This window comes from Eschrichtius robustus, chromosome 11 (assembly GCF_028021215.1).
Source record: "Eschrichtius robustus isolate mEscRob2 chromosome 11, mEscRob2.pri, whole genome shotgun sequence".
Taxonomy (NCBI): domain Eukaryota; kingdom Metazoa; phylum Chordata; class Mammalia; order Artiodactyla; family Eschrichtiidae; genus Eschrichtius; species Eschrichtius robustus.
The window spans coordinates 36,101,183-36,128,370 of NC_090834.1; the positions used below are offsets into that span (position 1 = coordinate 36,101,183).

The 27,188-nt window shown below is 38.8% G+C and overlaps 1 protein-coding gene across 1 annotated transcript in view; it reads right to left on the bottom strand.

Moving 5' to 3' along the window:
• Positions 1–17,248, bottom strand: part of ARHGAP42 (Rho GTPase activating protein 42) — a 281,271-nt gene extending 264,023 nt beyond the window's left edge. The window contains exon 1 of the mRNA XM_068554521.1: positions 16,577–17,248. Within this exon, the coding sequence (XP_068410622.1) occupies positions 16,577–16,730 (154 nt within the window). The 5' untranslated portion in view covers positions 16,731–17,248. The remainder of the gene's footprint in view (positions 1–16,576) is intronic.
• Between the last annotated feature and the right edge of the window lie 9,940 nt (positions 17,249–27,188).

Consider the following 27,188-nt stretch of genomic DNA (forward strand, 5'->3'; position numbering starts at 1 on the left):
TAGGTCTGACTGGATGAAGAATCGACATCCAGATTCTTAGGTGAGATCCTTATGCTGTGTTGACTGCTATAATGGAGGCGTGTGCAAGTCACTCTGTGCAACAGAGAAAGGGTGTCTAGAGGAAACAAAGGGTGCACATGGTACCCACTAAGTCCTAACACCAAGCACTAACAACCCACACACCACACAATATTAGCAGCATGCCCTCAGTAAACGTGAGCCCAGAAAAGCTGGGCCTCTGTCTGTTCCGTATTTCCAGGGCCTAGAGCAGTATCAGACATACAGCAAGTGCTAAATAAATATGCTGAATGAATATGTGAGTAAACGTTCCATTTCCTCTTTCTTCTCCACAACTCTTCTGGCCCATCACATTATGTTCTTTATATTTTCTCCTTGTTTTCTCCTCTCTACTCCTCTTGCCACTCTTTGCACATATGTAAAAATTGTTACTATCCTGCATTTACATTATGAGATTTTTAAATACTTATCCATCTATAATGAAAATTAAAAGAACACGGGAATGCTTCCTCCTTAAATATCCACCAAATGATTCTGTTTTCTCTAATAAAACATAAGGGCCATATCTGAATTTGTTATGCGAAGTTATAACTTTGCTTTAAATATACATTTAGCTCTCAAAGTGCTTTCCATCATAAGAATGTAACATATATGCTTATAAACCTATTAAATTTCTATTTATAATGGGAAGTTCCAACACAGTTACCATATGACCCAAAAATTCCACACCAAGGGATATATACTAGAGAATAAAAACATATGTCCACACAAAAACAGGTACGTGAATGTTTACAGCATTACTCATAATAGCAAAAAAAAAAAAAAAAAAAAGGAAACAACCAAAATGTCCATCAACTCATAAATGGGTAAACAAAATGTGGTGGTATATTCACACAACTGAATATTTGGCAATGAAAAGGAATAAAGTACCAATACATGCTAAAATACAGGTGAACCTTGAAAACATACTAAGTGAAAGAAGTCAGTCACAAAAGGCCACAGATTGTATAATTCCATTTACACAAAAAGTCCAGAGCAGACAAATCACAGAAACAGATAATATAGTAGTAACAGTTGCCAGGGGCTAGGGAAGAGAGTGAATAAGGAGTGACAGCTAATGGATGTGGAATTTCTTTTAGGGCAATGAAACTATTCTAAAATTACATAGTAGTTCCAAAATATATATTAAAAAAAAAACTCATGCAACTCAATAGCACAAAAAGATAAAAATAAAAATCTGACTTAAAAATGAGCAGAGAACCTGAATAGACATTTTTCCAAAGAAGATGTACAAGTGGCCAAGAGGTACATGAAAAGGTGCTCAACATCACTGATCATTGGGGAAATGCAAATCAAAACCACTTCACACCTGTTAGAATGGCTATCATCAAAAAGAGGAGAGATAACAAGTATTGGTGAGAATGTGGAGGAAAGGGAACCCTTGGGCACTGTTGGTGGGAATGTAAATTGGTTAAGCCACTATGGAGGTTCCTCAAAAAATTAAAAATAGAACTACCATATGATCTAGCAATCCCACTTCTGGGTATATATCCAAAGGAAATGAAAACAAGATATCAAAGAGATATCTGCACTCCCATTTCCACTGCAGCATTATTTACAGTCACCAAGATATGAAAAAACCTAGCTGTCCATCAATGGCTGAATGGACAAAGAATATACATACACACAATGGAATATTATCAGCCATGGGAAAGAAGGAAATCCTGCCGTGTTGTTGTTGCAACAACACGGATGAACAGAGAGAGCATTATGTTAAGTGGAATAAGCCAAACAGAGAAAGGCAAATACTGCATGGTATCACTTATACGTTAAGAAAAAAAAAAAAAAAATCAAACTCATAGAAGCGGAAAGTAAATTGGTGGTTGCCAGGGGCTAGAGGGTAGGAGAAATACGGAGAGGTTGGAAAAAGGATACAAACTTTTAGCTATTAGATGAATAAAGTAGGAGAATATAACATAAAACATAGTGACTATAGTTGGTAACACTGTATTATACAACTGAAATTTGCTAAGAGAGTTGAACTTAAATGGTCTCACCAAAAAATAAAAAATAAATAAATATGCAAGATGATGGATAAGTTAACTAGCTGGCAGGAATCCTTTGGAATTCTTTCACAATGTATACGTATATCAAATCACTAGTATGTACACCTTGTCAATTATACCTCAATAAAGCTGGAAAAAAAATTTTAATAAAATTAGACAATGGTGATAGTTGCACAACTCTGTAAACATAAAAAAAAAACCAATGGATTGTACACTTTTTTTAAAAGGATGAATTTTATGGCAGTGAACTATACCTCAATAATGCTATTTAAAAAGTGAATGACATTTTTAAAAGAAGGCATTTCCATAAATTAAAATCAACACTTTGAAATGGCATCTGGAAAATAACACATGCAATGCTTTGTTACAAATAGGAAACAACATAAATTGTCTGTGCAATTACACTTTCCTAGCAACATCTCTTGTATTTGAGCCTAACATATTACTGTCACTGCTGAAGAGAAAATTCATTCTTTAATACACATATCAATTCCTTGAATAAGCCTGCTCTAATCAATCTCATTCTGGTAAATCTACATCCTATGCTACCGGCTTTTTCACTAAGATATTTATCTTCATATAGAAAGTTTTGGAATTGGTTTCAATATTAAATGGAGTGACAACCTGTGGATTTCTGCATCTCCAAACATTAGTTTGACACAACTTCCTACCTATAAGTTCAGTCATGTAATGGACATTGACAAAAAATGTATCATATGTCCAGCTCCAGATCCCAAAGACCTGGTACTAACTCTTTCAGAGCTGACTTTCTAGAGAGAAAAACAGGCAAATAATCAAATCAGCATGGTGAACACCATGTTTTTTTACAAAATCACAAAATCTCTGATGTGGAAAAGTCCTTAAAAAGCTAGCTACACCATTCCATGGAAGCAATGGCTTACTCCCGCTGCAAGTTACGTGCATGGTACCAAGTAATGACACATGGCCCACATCCACAGCTCTCTCACATCAACATTAAATCCAGTGCTCTCTCAACATATATTGTACATCTGTCCTGGCAAGGTAAAGATTTTGCTTAGAAAAGCCACCTCACATTCTTTTTTGAATAAAATATGGTGGCAGTTGTTGTTCATAACTTGGTCTCAACATTAGCTAGAAATGAGATAGATGAGAAAATTAATATTTAATATCAAGTATCATACATTGTGCTAAATACTTTACATGTGTTATCTTATTTAATGCTGCAAATATGCATATGAAATAAATATTACTTCCATATTATAGACAAGGAAAAGCACAAAAGAAGCCAAGTGACTTGCTCACAGCCATGTAGCTAATAAGTGACAGCACTGGGATTGAAAAGCATTGCTCTGATTCTGAAGCCCAGGCTCTTTCTACTACACCAGGTTGACTGCTGTTAACGTTAAATCTTCAATGAACCTACTTAACATTAAAATGTTCTAATGATTAAAGATTAAACATTATTAGCACTGCACCTGTGTGAATAACACTAAACTTAGCCGAAGACCAACCCCTCTGTTTCTTTAAACCAGATTTAATGTTCAGATTATTTGGATAAATTGGGATTACTTTAAATTAACATATGTTCTGACAGAAATGCAAAACACAATCTTAAACAAGAAACAAGTCAGCCTAAGCTGTAACTTAAGGACTTAAAGCGGGAAGAGTATCTTGCACCTGACATCTTGCTTCTCCTCTCTCCTCCCCTCATCAGCGGGTGTCACAAAACATCACGTTCAGCCAGTCACAAATACTCACTGAATTCTAGTTTCCATTAGAGCAGTCTGAGGCACCAAGGCAATAACGGGAGAAAAAAAAAACATGCATCCAACAGTTTAAACCTGACAAATCTGAAAGTTCTCACTCACTTGCTACTACTATCCCTTGTTCAGGCTTATTCAGCATCTCTATTTTCTTTCTTTATCCCCTGAGACTGGCCTTTTTCAGCCCTTGCTTTGCTTTCCAAACTGTCCCAAAAGTCCAGACTTCCTGTTCATCATTCCCTACTTGCCCCAGCCCCAGAGTAGAGCTTCCTTTAAGCTCACAGATCGCTAAAGAAAAAAAATTGTTTAAATAATCTATTTTGTCTTTAGGGTACCATCTAGATATACTCTCCTGGCGATTCTGACAATTCAATCACACCACCTTTCCTGGATCAACCAGCTTACAGGTTCAATTCAATTTTCTCATTGAGCCAACTGAATTTCCTCTTCAATTCCTAATTCAATGTTCTTTTTTTCCCATAACTCCCTGCTCCCAGATCCTCCAGCAACACCCTACCAGTCTTATCATTTTCTTTTCTCACCAATAACCACTAGGATGATCTCACCACAAACATGACATTTACAAAACATCTGTGCAGCATAAGAAACACCTCAGAAAGCACTTTTCTAAGCCACTGTCTGCCTTCAATGCAGAAATCAATGTGGAAAAAAGATCTCTCATCTGCATTTTGGCCCGTTATATTACATGAAATTACCCAAGTATTTATTTCACTTCTGACAAGTGCAAGTTACGACCGTCACTTTTAACAACTTTTATAGACCGCTTGACCTAAGCCAGTAGAATCAAAGTACCAGCAGATACATCAATAAAGTCTCAAAATCTACACTGCCGGTTCAGGATTATCCCTAAATGGCAGCCCAATGCTTCCTGTTCCTTGGTTCCCAGATCATAATAGATAACTATTTATTTGTTTAAAAGTAAAAAGCTAAATCAAAACCATGCCACATCTCCTAATCACTTCCTACCAAAGAGACTTAATTTGGGGGACAAACAAACTCATGCTTTAACATTCTATTAAAGCATTTCCATCTCAATCATCTTGTCTGTGGGGTACGATAATAACACTGACAAGAACCTGTTAAAGTTAAGCCTTGAAAAAAGCTGAAGTTATCTGGATTACAAAGATCCTGCCTAAAGCAAATAAAAATAATGTTACATTTTTAAATTATGTTATTATGCATTTTGTCCATTGGCCCACATGAAAACCCTACAACGAATATACAGCAAATGCGACTCCCATTTTTTATGAAAATAGGGTCTAGGACAAATGGCTTGTACCCATGCCACTAGTCAGTGGCAGCAGCAGGACTAAAATGAAGTTCTACCTCCTGATGCTATCTGCTGTCCCCTGGATTACCCAGTCCTACAAGTCAGTGCAACCAGGCCAGAGCAGTTACATTTGACGCCTGATGGGAGAAATATTAAAGAACAAACTTGCAGTCCCCATTCCCTGGCTCATTCACTCCACAGATAATGAAAATCCTCCTCCATATAATGTTCTTAGTAAAATGTAAACTGGTTCATGTTCACTATTACTGAGTATCCACAATGCAGTCAGATTAGAATACAGATAACCTTGGCACCTAGAAGCTTATATTCAAAAGACTAAGTAAAATCTAATAAACAGAGACACACAGTGAGTACTCTCTGTGACTGCAGAGGCATAGACAGGAGTAAAACAGCTACAAGGCAAAGGACTGTCTTCGACTGCTGACAACACCACAAGCTAGTAGAAGCAAAAAAGATCCTCCCTTAGAGCCTTCAGAGGGAGCATGGCCCTGCCGACACCTTGACTTTGGATTTTGGCCTCCAGAACTGAGAGAATAAATTTCTGTCATTTTAAGCTACGAAAAAAAATTATTTCGTATCTACATACATACATATACACATACACACAGAGACACACACACTGAAGGAGTATTAAGGCAGGCAGAGAACATCACATTTAAGATACTGTGAGCACAGAATTGCAGGACTAACCAAATGTTAGGATCTGGGTGGAATGAAAAAAACACCAGCTTAAAAATGGGGTTTCATGATCAAGTGGGGTTTATTCCAGGAATGCAAGGATTCTTCAATATATGCAAATCAATCAACGTGATACACCATATTAACAAATTGAAGGAGAAAAACCATATGATCATCTCAATAGATGCAGAGAAAGCTTTCGACAAAATTCAACACCCATTTATGATAAAAGCCCTGCAGAAAGTAGGCATAGAGGAAACTTTCCTCAACATAATAAAGGCCATATATGACAAACCCACAGTCAACATTGTCTTCAATGGTGAAAAACTGAAACCATTTCCATTAAGATCAGGAACAAGACGAGGTTGTCCACTCTCACCACTATTATTCAACATAGTTTTGGAAGTGTTAGCCACCGCAATAACAGAAGAAAAAGAAATAAAAGGAATCCAAATCGGAAAAGAAGAAGTAAAGCTGTCACTGTTTGCAGATGACATGATACTATACATAGAGAATCCTAAAGATGCTACCAGAAAACTACTAGAGCTAATCAATGAATTTGGTAAAGTACCAGGATACAAAATTAATGCACAGAAATCTCTTGCATTCCTATATACTAATGATGAAAAATCTGAAAGTGAAATTAAGAAAACACTCCTGTTTACCATTGCAACAAAAAGAATAAAATATCTAGGAATAAACCTACCTAAGGAGACAAAAGACCTGTATGCAGAAAATTATAAGACACTGATGAAAGAAATTAAAGATGATACAAATAGATGGAGAGATATACCATGTTCCTGGATTGGAAGAATCAACATTGTGAAAATGACTCTACTACCCAAAGCAATCTACAGATTCAATGCAATCCCTATCAAACTACCACTGGCATTTTTCACAGAACTAGAACAAAAAATTTCACAATTTGTATGGAAACACAAAAGACCTCGAATAGCCAAAGCAATCTTGAGAACGAAAAATGGAGCTGGAGGAATCAGGCTCTCTGACTTCAGACTATATTACAAAGCTACAGTAATCAAGACAGTTTGGTACTGGCACAAAAACAGAAACATAGATCAATGGAACAGGATAGAAAGCCCAGAGATAAACCCACGCACATATGGTCACCTTATCTTTGATAAAGGAGGAAAGCATATACAGTGGAGAAAAGACAGCCTCTTCAATAAGTGGTGCTGGGAAAACTGGACAGGTACATGTAAAAGTATGAAATTAGAACACTCCCTAACACCATACACAAAAATAAACTCAAAATGGATTAAAGACCTAAATGTAAGGCCAGACACTATCAAACTCTTAGAGGAAAACATAGGCAGAACACTCTATGACATACATCACAGCAAGATCCTTTTTGACCCAGCTCCTAGAGAAATGGAAATAAAAACAAAAATAAACAAATGGGACCTAATGAAACTTAAAAGCTTTTGCACAACAAAGGAAACCATAAACAAGACCAAAAGACAACCCTCAGAATGGGAGAAAATATTTGCAAATGAGGCAACTGACAAAGGATTAATCTCCAAGATTTACAAGCAGCTCATGCAGCTCAATAACAAAAAAACAAACAACCCAATCCAAAAATGGGCAGAAGACCTAAATAGACATTTCTCCAAAGAAGACATACAGATTTCCAACAAACACATGAAAGAATGCTCAACATCATTAATCATTAGAGAAATGCAAATCAAAACTACAATGAGATATCATCTCACACTGGTCAGAATGGCCATCATCAAAAAATCTAGAAATAATAAACGCTGGAGAGGGTGTGGAGAAAAGGGAACACTCCTGCACTGTTGGTGGGAATGTAAATTGATACAGCCACTATGGAGAACAGTATGGAGGTTCCTTAAAAAACTAAAAATAGAACTACCATATGACCCAGCAATCCCACTACTGGGCATATACCCTGAGAAAACCATAATTCAAAAAGAGTCATGTACCAAATTGTTCATTGCAGCTCTATTTACAATAGCCAGGACATGGAAGCAACCTAAGTGTCCATCATCGGGTGAATGGATAAAGAAGATGTGGCACATATATACAGTGGAATATCACTCAGCCATAAAAAGAAACGAAATGGAGTTATTTGTAGTGAGGTGGATGGAGTTAGAGTCTGTCATACAGAGTGAAGTAAGTCAGAAAGAGAAAAACAAATACAGTATGCTAACACATATATATGGAATCTAAGGGAAAAAAAAAAAGGTCATGAAGAACCTAGTGCAAGACGGAAATAAAGACACAGACCTACTAGAGAATGGACTTGAGGATATGGGGAGGGGGAAGGGTAAGATGTGACAGGGTAAGAGAGTGGCATGGACATATATACACTACCAAATGTAAAATAGATAGCTAGTGGGAAGCAGCCGAATAGCACAGGGAGATCAGCTAGGTGGTTTGTGACCACCTAGAGGGGTGGGATAGGGAGGGTGGGAGGGAGGGAGATGCAAGAGGGAAGAGATATGGGAACATATGTATATGTATAACTGATTCACTTTGTTATAAAGCAGAAACTAACACACCATTGTAAAGCAATTATACTCCAATAAAGATGTTAAAAAAAAAAAAGGAAAAAAAAATGGGGTTTAAAAACTGGAGTAGAAGGACACTGGAAGCATTAGAAAGACTCAGCTGTTTCTCTCTAAGATGACCAGGTGGATGAGGATATAACTGAACAAATGAGAACACAAAGAGAACAAGCTGCAGGCGGAAGAACTTTGTCTTGACACGCTGAGTCTGAGGGGCCCGCAGCACATCCAGGTGGTGATAGGTAGCGGACTGGTGAAAATCAGACGCAGAGCTCAGGAAAAGGAAGTCAGAGCTGGAGCCCTGGCAGCAGATGTTATCACATAAGGAAAGCAAACAGTAAAAGGACTCAGAAGGAATCCTTGCACACTACCAACATTTAAGAGAAGGATAGAGGAAATAAGGAAGAGGGATTCAACAACAGTGCATCTGAGAAAAAGGGGCCATGATGCAGCTGGGATCCAAAGGAAGTAATAACGTTAAAAAAGGGTCATGTGAGGAAAACCAGGATTGCTATGCAGTCAGTACAAGCCTGCGGAAGTCCCTTCCTATCATCTATGTTGACATCATTTTTTCAGGAGTACACAGCTTTCTCAAATCTTCCCCAAATGGTGTACCCCTTAAAAATTCACACCTATTATCTCTTATGTTGACAATTTTTAATTGTCCCTCATATTTTCTGCAACCAACTTTTAAAACAGCTGGAATCTCTTATTCCTTTGATTCTCAGTGTCACATAATAATTTTTTCATAGACGGCACAAAAAAGTCTGAAACAAGTTCCAAAACCACAATATTTTAATTGCTTTCACAGCTCATTTTGATCTGCTTCTCCTTGCTAATCTCTCCCACCACTCCTTTTGTATTTGTTTTGTTTTGGGCCATATCTTTCATTCAGACATTTTAAGGAATAAAAAATTAAATAAATGAAAAAGAGAAAATTCTCAAAGCAAAGTAAAATCAATTTACACAGTTTCCATTTGAAAGGGGATAAATACACTATACAGAACACTCATTTCACATATCACAAACATGTATCAGTTTTCTAAATTAAATCATCACTCTTCCTGTGCACTAAAGAGAGAACTGAAGCTGGGTCTTTCATTTGGATAAACTCCAGTATATGTGTACACATGAGGGAATACTTTTGGCATGTCTTTCATAAACTAGCAAGCAGTATGGCTTTTTAGATTTGCGTGAGGAAATACAGAAATTCCACTACTGAGAAATGTGTCTGACTTCCAAATGAAAGGGGTCATTTTGTGTCTACCCACTTTTTCCCTGAGTAAAGTCAAGGTTCAGGGAAAGTACTATCAATGTAGCAAGTTTATGTCAATTGTGCATTTCTTCCCAATATTTTCATACCGCCCAACATTGAGAATCATCCCAGGATGGTTCCTCATCCTTCACAAGATACAAGATGCTCGCCATTATACCTGATAATCACCCAAATCAGATAAACCAACAACATAAAAAAGTCATGTTTTGGCATTTTAAAAATACTATTAGGCATAGAGACTTTTACCACAAAATCTAAAAATTGGAAGTGAAAAATCTGTAATACTTAATATAAAATAATCTACAAAGAGTTAACTATTAGTCTTATCCTAGCCTTTTCCCATCATGTTCCACGTAAAAATTACAATTAGACAAATTACTCTCAAATGAAAGATTCAAAATCCTAGAAAAGTAGGGCTTATTTTTTTCTTCTTTTATGCATACACTCCTCTGCAACGAAGGAAAAAGGTTGGAAAAACTGACAGATTATCAGCTACTGTATGGCACCTTACTATTCCACAATTCACTTTTTCTAAAACAAATCACTTTCCTTACACAGACTATTGTACATGCGTGTTTTGCTGTAACACTTTCTTCAGCATTATAACTGGATTCTTGATTATAAAATCAGAAAACTGCAGATACGAACAATGGCATATTCTGATGAACCAAACATTCCAGTTAGCTGTAATCCTACAGAGAAGGCTCCACAGTACCAGAAATATCCAGGCCAAGTTTAAGTCCACCTGGCCAAAAACAAAACCATTAAAATAACCACATTTCCATCGTCTGTCCTGCTATCATCCTGCCCCAAGGGCCATTAAGATTAACAAATATTATGGAAGTCACTACACTTATACGAAACCCAGCCATGAAACTCAGAATATGGCAGCTGCAAAAGATGAAGCACAGATTCCTTGAACTAGAGAGCCAGGTGCTCGGCAACTGGTTTTCATTTTCAGGATGAAAGTCAGCAGGAAGCAGGTAGCAAGCCCTTGGTTGGTAAGGCCAGATCCACTCGAGATACACTCTGAGGAGGATTAGATGCTGGGCAGAGATTCAGCAGGCTGGAGGAAAAAGGAAGACTGGCAGAGCTGCAAACTGAACCGGGTGGGCAGCAGGTGCAGCCATGGGGAAGCTGGCACCTGCCAAGATGCTGAAACGAGCAGAAATGACCATCCAGACAAGACAGCGGGGATGGCTGAGGCCAGAACAGGTGGCAATCACCTGGCAAGAAACAACATTCAGGAAAGAGATTCAAGACTAAGTAACCCCCCTTCCTTCACCCTTTCTCATCTGTCCATAATAAACATTTCACTGGTGCATAATATTTACTGAATGCGGCTTAATAGCCTGAAAACTTTAATATTTCTCTTTATAAATCTAGAGAAAAGATTTGCCACTCTACGTATACATTACTTGAATAAAATTACATTTGGCACCACAGCAATACTGAATGTAAGCTTTATTATTTTTTTCTTATATAATTGGAGAAATGCTTCTTAAGCATCACCATGAACACGATTAACACTGTGCTCTAAGAAATGTTAATAACTGAAAGCATGTTTGTTAAAGCAGCTTTTCAGTGACTTCAATGTTTCGTGGTTACCTGAGTTTTCTGCATGCTCAGAGTATCTTGATCGTAACTGTCATAGGAAGCAGTGTAAAAGGTGGTTATTGCTAAGCCATTCTCCTCCAAGAGACAGAAAACATGTTCTGTTCTCCCAGCAACCCACTCTTTCTAACAGGACAACCCCTCAATTACTATCTGTGGAAAAAGGAAATCCAATGGAAATAAAGATACTGTTAAAGGGCACCGATTAAGCTCATGTAGACAATCAGAGAGAGGTAGACAGTAGTACTCAGCCAGCCCAATTTAATTCCACTTTGATGAGCGCCAAGGCTCCCATTTAAATTAACACAAGTCTAACTGCTCTTACTCATACATGTCTCTGAAGCAGAACCTTAAAGCACCACATTTCTAATCTACCAGTTCCTAAATTAATTACAGTTCATTTGAAAGATACAATTATTTCTTCTCATTTAACTCAAATTCTAATGAATAACTATAAGAACCAAATGAATAGTGGAAGTAATTACACATCTACACCTTTGACTAGGCTGCCCAGCTAAACAAGCAAAACAACATTAGTGGAATAAGCAACAGTGAAGTAGCTCTTGCAAGGTAAGCAAGAATCTACAGTGAGTTCTGGTAAACCAAATATAACCTAGGTGCAAATTAAAATACCAAAAATAGCTTAAAACAATAGTAGTTCTCACTAAAAGCTGAAGGATGACCAAGGAAATAGTGCAATAACTACAGAAAGTCTTTCAAATTCCTTCAACTTGTCATTGCTCCTCCCTTTTATTTAACTCCTTCCCTGTGCCATCAAAAACTGGTAGCAAAGTGGACCCTGAACACACACAAAATAGAGACTGGCTTAAAGTGAAACACAGCAAATGGAAGGCAGGAGTACCTCACCCTTTCCAAGATAGTTCAATGTGGCCTTGGCATTTAGGGTTATCTTTCATACTAAACAACTACTTTATCCCCAGATCACAAGTGCACCACGACAGTATACTTCCAACTGAGGTCTGTGGCCACAGAGGGTAGACACCTTTAAGAAACTATGTGCTTCCCAAATGAACTTATCTATGAAACAGACTCACAGACACAGAGAACAGACTTGTGGTTGCCGGTGGGGGTGGGTATTAGGAGTTTGGGATTAGCAGATGCAAACTACTATATAGAGAATGAATAAACAACAAGGTTCTACTGTATAGCATAGGGAACTATATTCAATATCTTGTGATAAAACATAATGGAAAAGAATATGAAAAAGAATGTATACGTATGACTGAATCACTTTGCTGTACAGCAGGAAGTAACATAACGTTGCAAACCAACTATACTTGAATAAAATAAACTGTGTGCTTCCTCTTGCTAATGTCTTAATTAACTGCATATTCTACATCAATTTATGAGTGACCAACTTCTACCACTCAAATAGGTGCCCTTCTTATTTGTGTCATGGATCGCTAGTTTCAGGAACAACTGCTTTAAGAACAGAGGCAATACAACCAAGAAATAAAAGTTTGTGAGAGAGACAAGGCCATCATCAGGACAAGCTGATTTTGAGGAACTGTACTTTCAATCAGGAAAACAATGAGAAAATGAATCATCAACACACACAAGATATTATCAGCAGTCTTTATATGAGAGAAAATGTCATTTCAGCAAAATAACATCATCCATTGGTTAAATGTAGTTTAAAAGTTTTGAATTGGTTTCACAGTATTATTTATATTTAATGTGTAAACTGATTTGCTTTTAAGATTGCATGAATAAGCATAAGAATTACAGTTTCATGCAGGTATATTTTTAACTATCATAATTAATAAAATTATATTAGAGTCCACTAACTTTTTTTTTCTTTGAAAGAAGTCCAGCCATACAAGGTTGAGAAACACTCTCCTAAAGGTAGAGGAAATACCTGGCCAATTCCACCTTAAGGTGATGAGAGGAAGTGGGCAGTGATAAGAAAGGAGGGATGGCCAAGATGCTGCTGGGCAGGTGGGAGGAAAGAATGTCGACATGCTTAGGCTCTCTCCACCCAATCAATTCAATCAATTCGATTCAATGAGTAAAATTCCATTTCTGCCTTCTTTTCCCCCCTCTTTTTCTCTTCTTTTCTTGGGAGGGAGGGTCTGTCTATTCTTGTAAAGACAAAGCTCTACTCAACGATGGTTCTTTGAATTCAAAAGTATAAAAAGAGAAAGTAAAGGGGGGAATTATATGAGAAAGCCATTTTGAAATGTTTCTTTGGATATAATCTATAAAAGGAGAAAATTAATAAGCAAAACTAGCCTATAATTTCACAACCCAAATTTTAAGACTGGCACCTGTTAAAGGAACAAAGTTCATAGAGTAACATTTGATAAAAAGGGTGAAGATTGTGAGTCATACAGCATGAACTAGAACCCAATTCACCTGTACCATATATTCTCAAACACCACTCACCAAATGTCTATATGGCATGTAACAAAATGAACAAATAATCCTAGTGGTAAGATTTTTATAGATGCTCCCTTATTTTACAGGAAAGGTAGGACCCAGAGATCAAGTTATTTGCTAAATATCACAGAGCATTTGACAGCACCAGAACTTAAACTCAGGTCTACGTTAAGTCACTATGTTAACTCACTTAGTTAACTGTCATCCAGTTTCTCAGAGTGGATATGAATGTGAAATGCAATAAGTCATCTTAAAAATATGGTAAGTATCTTACATATATTATTTAAAATTCAAAGTTATTGTTATTTAAAATTATTTAAAATTTTAAAATTTAAAATTCAAAGTTAAGGTCCTCATTTATAAGGATCCTTCAAAATACTCTACTAAAGAAATACACATCCTGAACAAAAGATTAAGGAGCATATGTGACTCCTACTGGAACAGTAAAGCATGTATTACCCAAGAGAGCATGCCAAGACTTTCACCAGAAAAGTTATTAACTAGGTTGGAAATAATATAAGATGCTTAGAAATGCACTGATGATTGCCAGCTCAGGAAAGTCTTATTAAGAAACCATTAACTATGAATGAAAATGACAGCAAAGTGCTACAAATAAATCTGAAATGGATAATGGATATACGTATTGAAACAGCATGTACGGAGAAAGGAAAGGCATAGTTTAAGGTCAGGGAAAGTGAAGGCTTCCTAGGGCAGAAAGGAAAAACAGTCAGAAGGGGCAGGACTGGGGGAAGGAGGGCTCCTTGGTGGATCTCTGGGATAGAATTAAGCTGGCTTCAAGTCCTTTAGACACACTCCGATCCTCCTACAGGAGCAGCTCCAGAGGCAGCCTAGCCTCAGAGCATCCTCCCCAAGGGACAGAAGGTCACTTGGTGGGAAGAAAGCAGCACCATCACGTGACTTCAAGGGTTTCTCAGCTCCAGATCTTTCCCATTTGGAAGCTAATGTTGGGAATTCGTTTAACAAGGAATAAAACGTTTTCTTTCTACTACAAGAGAAGTAATCATCAAGTGTTAGTTAACGTAATGTACTCTCATCACAAACCTAAGAATCCTAGAAAGACAGGTTGTATATTTAAGCGTACAAGTTCAAGTTCATGAGGCAGGGTCTGTATGTTCAAGGAACTTACACTCTCCAGACTTCTTCACTTATGAATGGAAGAACAAACCTATAAAGATGGGAATCACCTGATTTTTGCAAGGTTAGATTCAATCACAGTAAAGTTCGTAATATTACTAGTAAAACGGTGCACATTTCAGAGGTTTTATCACAGCTATGTGTTTTCAACTTTTGAAGCAACAGAACTGATCTCCAGCAGAGCGAGAGGAAAATGTCATTTGTAGACCATATGGTAGCTCCAGCAAGAGTCAGACTGGCATTCAACACTGAGATGGGGAAACTCTTTTTGAAAAGGCATCATGCTCCCTAAGATGCAGAGGCTAGTCCGGAGACCTCAAGTGGGATTTGCAAATCAGAAGGAAGGAGAGTTCACATGTGTGTATACATAAGATGGACAGAACTGCAGATAAACTAGTAGAGTTTTCACAGATCAGTAAATATTATCATTATCAGTAGCCTCAAATTCAGAAATTAAGTGAATGTAGACATAGAACATTATTTCCTTTACCCTGGTTAAGTAACACAAGTGATAAGTAGATGTTTTCACATTTGGGATGGTAAAATAAAAAGCATTTGGGAGCACACTAATTTCAAGACATTTTGCTAAGATTCAACCTTAGTACGAATACATACTTCCAAATAGAGATCAGATGCTAACGTTGTCTTAGTTTCAGGCACATGCACATCTCCATCATGTTGTTACTGACCTTGCACTTGACATATCAATGATGCTTCCCCTACCTATGCCCTGGGAATTGCTAGATGGATCACCCTAAGGCCTCTCTCCACCTTAACAAAAATATCTGGCTCACCTATGGGAGGTCAGAATTTCCAGGGGTTCGTTTCAGAGGCTTTCAGAAACCTCTATTAAAGTGCAAATAGGTCCTGGGGAAGGTAACAAAACAAATTAAGCCTTATCATTTAGTCAGTCAATTCTCTGTAAGAGAAACTCTAGAGTTTCTTTTACTAAGACTCTCGTAGGTCCTAGTAATTGAAAATGAAGATCCAGGGGACGCAGGAAGTACAGAAAATCTGAACAGGAGGTGTGTGGGAAAGGAGGTGGGAGAATCTCCTAAAGGCAGTCTTTACTTTCTGTAGATCATCAGAAGTTCTGATTGGTCTTTAGCCACTGAACGCTCATCCCCAGTGACTGGACCAACACCAGTTACAATGCAAACCAAAAATTAAGACGCACAAAAATCTTGTAAAGAGATAAGATCCACTGGTGCCGCTCTGTCTTCATCTTACTAAATCGCAAAGCTACAAATCTATATATGTTTTTAAAAGGCCAATTCAATGACTGATTGTGCCCAATGAAAAGCCACTGAGGTACAGAAGAAATTAATCATTTTCTTTGAATATCACTAAAACTAGCTTCATTTTTATCCTTAAGATAAACTCTCGAATCCCTCCTTAAGGACTTTTTTTTTAAGTGTTCAAACTAGGCACAGTGAAGTTACAAAAAAGACCAATAGTCCCCAACATTTTTCCAGGAGCGTTATACAAAAAGTTGACTTTGAACAACGTTCCTCAGGATACACTCCGGGGTCTAGTAGAGAGAAACCTTTCCCTTCTCTGTAGACTTGGGAGTAAATAAGTCAAGAACACCTACTAACAAACTTTGTTGGTCACCAGCAGGGGAGCTCTTCAGCTTTTGTCCCCAAACCCATTCAAACAAAAGAAGCTTCTCTTCCTCCAACCCACCCCTCAGACCAACACCCCGGTGGGGGGGACTCTCCAGATCCCCGCGCCCTCTCCACCCATTCCCCGCCGGGGAAACTTACTCCTCAGCGCCCCGATGAGCAGAGAGCCGTCCTTAATGAGCTCTTTGATGAACTTGTTGGTTCGCTCCAGCTCAATCTCGTGACACTGCAGGCGCTCCCTGAAATCCGGGCTGTCCAAGTAGGAGTCGCTGAACTCCAGAGTCGGCAGCCCCATGGCACAGGCACTGCCAGCGGCCGCCGAGGACACGTCCGGGCCGGCGGTCAGGGCGGGGACAGCCGGCGACCGCGGCCGGCTCCGGGGACGCGCGATCGCAGGGAACTAGCCGGCACGCAAGGGGACGCGCAGGGGAAACGGGTCCCGCGCGCCGCGCCGCCTGCGCGGGGCTCCGCGGCGCGCGGACGCCTCCGGGCTCAGGCTTCTTCCCCGGAGGCGAGGCGAGCGTACACACGGGAGGCGGGCCGAGGCGCGGGTCCGCTCAGGTCGTTGTCACCCGGACGCATCGTCGCCGGGAGCGCGGAGGCCGCGGAGGCTCAGGGCCGCGGCCGGAGCAGGAAAGTTCTCTCGCGGCGCACAGACACTTCCGGCAGCTCCGCTCTCCTGCTCCCTTGACAGTTGTTTGCGCTGGGAGTCTAAAGCGCCCAGCCGCCCCTCCGGCCGGGCCGGGGAAACCCTCCCCCTCGCTGGACGCAGGCTCAGAGCGCTCGCAGACCCTGCCGGGCTCGGAGACCCTCCTCCCGCCGCGGCGCTCCCAGCCCGCGCCGCCCCGCCCCTCCTGCCATTTACCCTCCTGCCCCCTCCCGCCCGCACTTAGCTCACGGGCTCCGCGCAGTTGCCGTGCGACAGCGCTCCTGCCTGCGCCCGGGGGTTAACTCTGCCCCTCCTGGACGGCCGTTCCCCCTAGCCCGCGTTGACGCTTCGGGGTCCGCCACCCCACAAAATGATCTCCAACTCCCAACATTCCTCCCTACCCCTGCCTCACCATCCACTCCCTGGAATTCTCTGGGAGAGAAGCCAACGTTAACTTTCTCTAAAGTTTGAAGCCTGGTTGGAAGATGCTACTTTCGAGCGTTAGTTTAGATTTTGCTTCGCGAGTCTGCACTGAATGCATATATATTCCAGGTTGAAAAGCTTTACTTTTTCCCACCGTTCACTGCATTGATCCTAAAAAGTCAGGTTTTTTATATTCAAAACGAAAAGCTACCATAGGCCTAAGGCTGTTTTTTGTTGTTTTTCTTAGTTGCTGTGAAGGTGGGAAGATTTTAGGTCGTTTTTATTCCCCAAACAAGCACCTCGGACTTAGGTGTTCCTCTTGTAGAAGAATGACTATTTGTATCACAATACTTTTTATCGTCACCTTGATGGAATTGCCCCAAAAGCATGGAGCTTTTCAAACTGTTGAAGTTGGCTGAAGTTCCAAATGAATAGTTACTTCATACCAAGAGGCAGTTATCCCTCTGGTAGAGGATCACCTAATAAATTTCTGTTCTCTCAAAACCTTGACAGCAAAAGAAACTGCTGCTTTACATCTAGTCCTGCCATCATCTATAGGATTTCTGAGAACTCAGTTATTTTCCTTAAAGATCTGCTTTTAATTTCTATGTTTTCATTGCTTCGTCCTTTTGAACCATCTGTTTAAAAAACTCTTCTACAGATCATGGGAAAAATTCCATTAAAGTGCTTTACATTTTTCCCAATTAAGTTTCAGAATCTGTCAAGACTTTTAGTTTTGTTTTTTTTTTAAGTACACATGAACATTAAAAATAGCATGGAAATCTTAAACCAAGACTGATAAGATGATGTAAACAGTGTATTTGATAGCTTTGATTTTATTTTCTTCTGAGCCAGGGAAGTTGGACTTTAACCTTCCATCCATATTTACATCATTAGACCTCAAAATATTGGCAGAATGGCCGATTACCACTAGAGTCCTCTTCACTTTTAGTGTCTGTCTTGTGTCTGTCAGTTAAATACGCCTCATTTGGGAAGGTGGGGTGGGGTGGAGGGCAATAATGCTATTTGTTAGTTGATGGAGTGATAGAAGCTGCAGTGGCGCAGTTTTTCACCTAAGGTGATTTTACATCTATTCATCACACAGCCTGAAAGACAAAAAATTAGGCCAAACAAGTAGTTCCCTTTCAACTTTTGCCATGTTGCTGTTACAAGCAACTAAATCCAATACCAACTGCTGAGATATGGAACAGGATAAAATATAACAATCTCTTCCTGTTTTTCATTAAATGGAAGTCCTGTGATTAATTCTTTAAAAATGCAACATTCTTTGATAAATTTCATTTAGTAAGTTGGATTTCAATTTTCATTTTTTCTTTAAAAGTTTTATATGTCAGGACAGATTTATTCTAGGTTCTAAGATATAAATTATCATTTACCCATTCATGTATGTAATTGCATGTTTTATGCCTACTGTATACATTATTAGGATCTGGGCAGAGAAGCGATTTATATGGAAAGATAAAGCAAAGTATTGTGCCTGACCTCAAGCAGTTCTCGGAATAAAAAACAGAGAATGAGTATCTGTATACCACATGAGGCAGAATATGCTGTTACAGAGTCTCACACAGACATTGGACAAATAATCACTAATGCCGTTATCAACATGTTTCCACTCAGACCCATCACTGCATTTACATGGGGTTAGGATATTTCCTCCTACCTTCCATCATTTAGCCTCTAAAGTTTAGTATGTTATAATGGACTTTTTCCCTTGTAGGTCCTTTCAGAGTTACTCATGACTTATTCCTGTGAATCATACTTTAATTATACCTGCTAGTCAGGCTTTCTCTTATGCCACATTAACCCAGCCACTTGAGAGACACCAGAAATGGTTTTGCTTTAAGGTGGATTTATGGTCAGTCTTGAACTGTTGTTTTCATGCTTTATTTCCCTACCATAATAATGGAACTAGATTCTTTCTAGAAGAATAGCCTTTCTAAAAAAAAAAGTGTCCATACTTGCAAGTTCTTTTTCATAGGAAATTTCAATGGATTGAAATGTAGCCTCTCCAAAAATTTCTGCTTCATAGTATGTGGCCCTGTCAGCTGCATGGTGAGTTTCACGAATACCATTGGCTGACACACTCTTTGGCATGGTTACTGGCACAGAGAAATGTCTGTTTGCTTGCTTAATTCTGAAATGGGGTGTGCGGGGCTTTGTTTATTTTAAAGAGCAAAATAGTGAGGTGAGGATAGTAAACTAATATATGTTTGTAAATCTGACCAAAACATTTTTCTTGACCTATATCATGTCTGGCACTTAAGCCTGGTGCTTAATTTGTACTCAGCAAGTGTCACTGTTGGATTATTATTATTTTTCAATTAGTTTTGTAGATGTAGGCCTCCCAGACTCAGATATTCTGAGGCTAAATTCAGGCCTGGTAAGAGATGACAAAACAGAAGGCGAATGTAGCTAAGGAGACTAAACGTACCCTTCAGTACCTTTCCATGGTGAGAAGGCCGTGTCACTGTCGCTGTTTGCATTTCACCCCGGGTGTTATCTTTTCTCTTTTCTCAAAGCATACTCCTTGAAAGTGGGTTTTGTATCATTCTATTTCAACTTTACATCACATGTAAAAATACAACATTGAATCCAAATGAGCAAAACACATGATTCAATTTTTTAACAATTTTTTTGTTGTGATAAAATGTATAACATAAAATTTACCATTTTAACCATTTTTAAGTGTACATTTCAGTGTCATTAAGTATATTGTTGTGCAACTAGCACCACCATCCAACTCCAGAACTTTTTTATCTTCTCCAACTGAGACTCTATTCCCCTTCAACAACAACTTCCCATACCCCTCTTTCCCCAGCCCGTGGTCAGCACCATTTTATTTTCTGTCTCTATGAATTTGACTTCTCTAAGTACCTCATACAAGTGAAATCACACAATATTTGTCTTTTGTGTCTGGCTTATTTCACTTAAATAATTTCATTATTAATTAGAGAAGTAAAGAAGACATAAGAATCAGTTAGTGGAAGCAGCAAGTCAAGACCACCAACTAAGGGAGCAGGAATAACTGCAGAGGGTAGAATTTGTCCCATGTGACACTATGACTTCTAAAGTACCTTCTAGAGCTAAGATTTTATGATGATGACAGATTTCTGAAGAACAGGCTGAAGGAAAAGAACAGAATTCTAAGTATGAAAGCATCGTGGACTAACTACATTTACAAGGGAGAAGAAACAGAGAGAGAGAGAGAGAGGGAGGGAGAAATTGATTTAACTGAGGAAAGTTTTTTGGTATTTTGTTTTGTTTTGTTTTGTTTTAGGTATAGATTTCAATTTCCATTTAGTATTATTGCCCCCTTGTGGCAAACCATGATGTTTGCTGACAAAAATGACAAAGCTATAAAGAAAGCAAAACCTAAGGGGACTAAAATGTCCTGCGCACCTCCATGTGCTGGGTTTGATGCACAGAGTGCTTTCATATATCGCAGAGTGCTTATGTGTATCACCTCATCTAAGCTTCTCCACAAGCCTGTGAAATAGGTATTGTTTAAAGACTGCGAACCTCATTTTTAAGAGGTGAGGAAATTATGACTGAAAGTGGTTAAATAGATAGAAGGTACTGGAGTTGGGATCTCAACCCAAGTCCATCTAGTTCCAAAGGCCATGCTTAAAAGAACCAAATACACTCAACAAAGAGTTTTAGGCATCAGTTATACGCCTGTGCTGCTACAGATGCTGAGAATACAAGGGTAAGCAAAACTCACCTCGTTCCTGCTATAAACTTTCAGTCTAGTGAATTATAGTAGAGACATTAATTAAATGGTTGCACAAAGGCCATTTATTAGCTATGTGATTTAGCGAGTTTCACCTTTCAGGCTTTCTGTCTTCCCAAAATATAAAATTATTTTATATTTTTATATAAATTTATATAATTCTTTAATTAATTAATTTATTTATTTGGTTTTGGCTGCATTGGGTCTTCGTTGCTGCATGCAGGCTTTCTCTAGTTGCAGTGAGCAGGGGCTACTCTTAGTTGCAGTGCGGGGGCTTCCCATTGTGGTGTCTTCTCTTGTTGCGGAGCACGGGCTTTAGGTGCGCGAGCCTCAGTAGCTGTGGCACATGGGCTCAGTAGTTGTGGCTCACGGACTCTAGAGCGCAGGTTCAGTAGTTGTGGCACATGGGCTTAGTTGCTCCGTGGCATGTGGGATCCTCCCAGACCAGGACTCAAACCCGTGTTCCCTGCATTGGCAGGTGGATTCTTAACCACTGTGCCACCAGGGAAGTCCTATATAATATAATTAATAAATAATAATTATTATTTATTAATAATGATAATGGCTATTATTTATTAAGCACTTGCAATGTGCCAGTCACTGTCCTAACCTCTTTACATCTGCTGTTTCACTTAGGTCCCTTTTAGCTCTATACCTGAGATATTGCTGTGCCTCAGAGTTAGGATGGGGAATCTCCTCCACACTTTCAATAAGAATTAACTGTGGGTGGAGTGTTTTTGACATTTTGCCCATGTGTAGTCAGAAACTTACCGCTGTTTGGAAGAGGACGTTTTGAACCCCCTTAGCTCTCACTGAAAGCCCTTCAGAGGTGGCCCCTGTGGATTCCGCAGCGACCACCGGGCACACGGGAAGGAAGGAAGCTTTGACTGAGCAGCTACAGTGCCCCTGAGCCCACCCGGCCTATCACTCCTCACCCTAACTCGGGAGGTAAGAATTTTATAATGAAGATGAGGACACTGAGGCAGAAAACCCACAAACAACAAATCAACCCTCCAGGATAAACAGAGCTGTCTCTGACTCCAAGACCACACGACGATGAACATCTCTGTTAGGACACAACATACGCATTTGTGATCATTTTTGTATAGCTCTTCGTCCACACTTGCATCCTCTGTTTTTAGACTCTAAACTTTTAGACCATGTCTTATTCTTGGTATCTCTTGCACTTCACACACTAGCAGCCCACAGAGGACGCCTAACAAATGTTTTGAACCCCTGATCATCTTCTAAAACTAGTTTCTTGGCTTTTCTGGTAGAGGCGCCTGAACAGATCTGTAGGGACACAGAGGAAGGGTCCTCCCATTTGGCTTGGAGGGCTCTCTGAGCATGAAAGGCAGCATGGAGCTCATTATCCGTGCTTCCAGGCCACCAGCGTGTCTGTGCCCCCACTGCTGCCCCCCGGCCCACTGTAACAGGCCCTAGCTAAGGCGGTGAAAAACACGAAGAAGAAAATAACAAGCCCAGAAGAAGCTTAAGGAAACTAACTCAAATAAATGAGTCCACACCCAGCAAGGAGAAGTCATAACTCAATCAGAGTGAAGCACACTAATGAGTGTGATAAGAAGGATAATTGAAAAAGAACAGACCCACGGTCTCCATAGTCTGAGCATTTCAGATGGAAAAAAGACCAAATCTGAAAGAGAATCTGCAACCCGTAGTCACAGTGGCAACTTCCTTTATGAGAAATAAAACGCAAGCTCTTATCCCTGAAAATGTACATTCACTTACATCCTGTCAGTCTGAATTGCATCTGATAATGGAATTAGAAAATTTTACAAAATTTTATGTAATAATGACAGTTATTTTTTCAGAAAGGGTGAGTTCTTAGTTTTACATTTATTAGAGAATTCTTTTTTTTCCCTCCTGCTGCCAGTTTATTAAACTTTTATTGAGACAGACATGACTTACAGAGATTAGCTTTAGTTTACTCAATAAATAAAAGTAGTCTAACTGGTCTCAATTTCACATAATGCTGCAGCACATTTAGCCTTTCTAATCCTTTCCTCTGTGATCTTTTGAAGAATGCTTCAAAGATTTGTGAAGCTCTCTGAACTGTGTTACATTATGGTGTCAAGTAGAACAACATTTACCATATAGTGAAAATCTCGTTGGTATGAGAGACAAATATCTGATGAATTATTGTAACTTTTCTAAACTTGCTTTTCCACCCAAACTTGGTATTATAAAAATTTTCAAACATACAAAAAGTTGAAAAAAATAACACTATGTATATATATAGTTGGTTGAGATGCTCAGACCATCTGTATATATGTAAAATTAGGAGAGCAAAATAAATATGGCAAAATGTGGACATTTTCTGAATATAGGTAGAGAGCATGTAGGTATCTATTATACACAAAGTTATAATATATATAATCTATCTATCTATAATATCTAAATATAAAACATGTTTTATCTACTGTATATAATAGACATCTAGATATAGATATAACAATATAATACGTACATATGTAATATATGTATATATTTTTTCTGAAACGTTTAAAGTAAATATTAGACATCTTGACACATATATCACCAAAGAAAAATGACATTCTCCAACATAATTAAAACTTAAAGAAAATACACGATAAAAAATATCATCAAATATCCCATTGTTCCAAAAATGCTCTCTGTAGCTTAAGAAAAAAAGCAAAACAGGATCTAACCAATGTTCCAAACTCAGTCTTAAGTGGCCCATGTAGCCGCGAAGTACCATTTTGTAGGGCAGAAAACAAGTTTATCAATCATCACCTCACCAATTCAGAATTTGAAATAGTTGAGCCTAGATTATATGAGGTTTCCCTTCACACTGTACAGAAGAAACTGTTTGCTAATCAAATTAGTGGAATAAGACTGTTGAAGAGAACCATTGCAAAATCCCTAAGCCCCTAAGTTTGTCACTGGGGGCTTCTAGGAGAGGACTGCCGCAGGGAAAGAGAATGCTACACAAAATGCACTGTCTGACAGAGTGTGTGATCAGTAAATATTTTTTGACTAAATTAATGAATGAAATACTGGGGACCTAAGGCAAACAACATCAACATTACCTGGGAACTGGTTAGAAGTGCAAATCTGGGGACTCCACCCTCCTTCTCTGAAATCCAAAACTCCAGGTGGGACCTGGCATCTGTATTTTAACAAACTCTCCAGGTAATATTGATGCTGGCTAAAGTTTGAGAACAGCTGATCTAGAACGATTCCTAGTAGGTGTCAAGATGGAAGAGAAGTCTCAGAAAACGGAGTGGAGGACATAGCTTGCCTTGGGAGAAAAGGTAAGTGAAGTGACAAGCAGATGCTTACCTTTTCGGAACAACAGGATATTTGGTGATATTTTTTATCGCGTATTTTCTTTAAGTTTTAATTATGTTGGAGAATGTCATCATTAACATCAATTTAATGGACCAACATTTAAACAATTTCCCTGTTTAGATCTTCAGTCTTCTACCTAGACAAAATCTTTCTGAATCTGAACAGTTGAATAAATTTAGTACCCTAAACTTACAAAATGGCCAATCATAAGTTCTCTTAAGTATTCTAGTATTTTCATAAATTTTTGTAAAATGTCAATTTAATTCTGCAAGTCAATTGAAGTTTCTAAATTGAAGTTATTTTTAAAAACCAAATTTCATAAACATTACAAGTATATAAAATATCAAACTACGTTTTACCTGAAAATATAATACTATAGTTTTGATTCTTTTAAATCTTTCTCAATGTACTAAATTTTAAATTTCCTTGGGGTTAAAAGATACATTTACCACTTAGAAACACTGTTATCGTGTCAGTTGACTGAGGTTATTTAGATCAGATAGTTCAGCTATGATGCTGACTAGATTCTTGTTCAGAACTAGAATGGGACTCTGGATAATCTTTTTCATAGCTACTGTGTCATTCTTCCATAACTCAAGTAGGTGGTCATGAGCCATGAACCTGAATTGAAATTATTCACACTATATCAGTGGCTTTCCATATTTTTGACTCAACTCATATAAAAAGAAATGAATACATTTCATATGATACAGGTATATTATATATATAAGTATATATATATATTTTTTTAAACAATTGCTCATTCCAACCCACAAAGTAGATTCCATGATACATTAGTAAGAAGCACTTCCCATTTACGAAAAGTTCCACACTACTTCATTTTTTGTATCCATTCAAAGACGTCTTCAGTGCCTATCCAGAGTGATCACTTAAATTGAATTTGCATTTTAGGACTCTGTTATGGACTGAATTTTGTCACCCCCAAATTCATACATTGAAGCCCTAGCTTCCAATGTGACTGTACCAGAGGTAGTCTTTAAAAAGGTTAAATAGGTCAACTCTATAGAACTGGTGTCCTTAAAAAAGAGGAAGAGACACATTTCTTTTCACCATGTGAAGACACAGGAAGAAGGCAGCCATCTGAGCCAAAAACAGAAGTCTCACAAGAAACCAAACCCTGCTGGAACTTTGATCTTGGGCTTTCCAGCTTCCATGAGCTGTGAGAAAATAAACTTCTCTTTTGTAAGTCACATAATCTATGGTATTTTGTTATGGCAGCCTGAGCAGTCTAGGAGAGACTCTATTAAAAACATGTAAATGCAAAAATCAATGGGATTCTTAATGGAATGCATTTTCTTATATTTTGGGGGCTTACAACTCTTAAAAAGATATCTGATTGAATTGTGGGTATTTCATGTCAACTAATCTAACTTGCAATCATAATTCATGAGGCTATTTTACACGTATTCTCCTGTGTCTAAACTCTTATGCTGCATTGTGCCCATTTTTAAAACCATAGAGAGGTGTCAGTTTTGGAGACTGTGTATAGTGTGAGTACCCACCCTGGGAGGGAAATCAGCTCATCCAAAACATCAGTGTAGATGAGTCTGGGGTTGACCGGAATCAGGTGAAATCCTGGGAAATGGAACAGGCAGGAGTCATGTGGTTCATCCAATTTCTTCAATACAGAGCAGTTCTCTAACTGAGGAGAAAGATGGAGGCAACATGAGAAAGTGCTCTGGGTCAGGAGTAGACTCAGCATAGTGATCCAAGGTAACACTTAAGGTGTCTTAAGTTATTCCTTAAACACAAAGAGGGCCACCCTCCAGGTGCTCACAGCTTACTGTGTGGGGAAGCAGAAGACTCTTTATGAACATTTACCACTGATGCATCTGCCATACCATCCAGCTGGGTTCCATTTGTTCTGGAGGAGAGGCCAAGAACGCACAGAAAGAATGGGACTAGGTAGGAAAGACAGATGTAGCTGGGTGACAGGATGAGTTTCTTTTCCTGACCCAGTCCCTTCTCTTGGGAGGAAAACTTAGGTAAGACAGGGAAGGGAGGACCTTTGTTTCCACAATGACTCCCTGGATTAGGTTTAAGGTCAGTATCAGCATGAAACAGGTATGTTGGTATCATGCCTTGTAGGTGCTTCACTCAGAAGGTAGACGGATGACTCAGGACCTGAATGATCTGACTTTTCCTTTCATGCTGGGGATGAGGACAGTGGAAGAGGGAATAAACATATTGAAAGAGTGCATTTGACAAGGATGGGAGAACAGAGAGGAGGGACTTCCAGGATATCCTTGCGGCTCAGGGGTCCTCCTAGGTGACTGAGGGTGACAACAGAAAAAGTGTAGGACGGTTGTGCACCATTCTTAGAAACCATGTGCATCTGTTGGTGAGATTTTATTTCTGATAATAGTTTCTTTCTGCCCTTCCAGAGAGTAAGTAGTGGCTGATTTATGTATTGTACAAAGGAGACTGCTACTTTGTACAATGAAGACAGCTACTGATTAGCCTTCTCTAAAGCAGGAAAAAGTGTTACCTAACATTACATTTTTTTTCTCAAGTAAGAAACAAAAATCACAGTTCTCTTCTAAGCCGTTTCAGGGCACCTTCAAAAATGAGAAAAA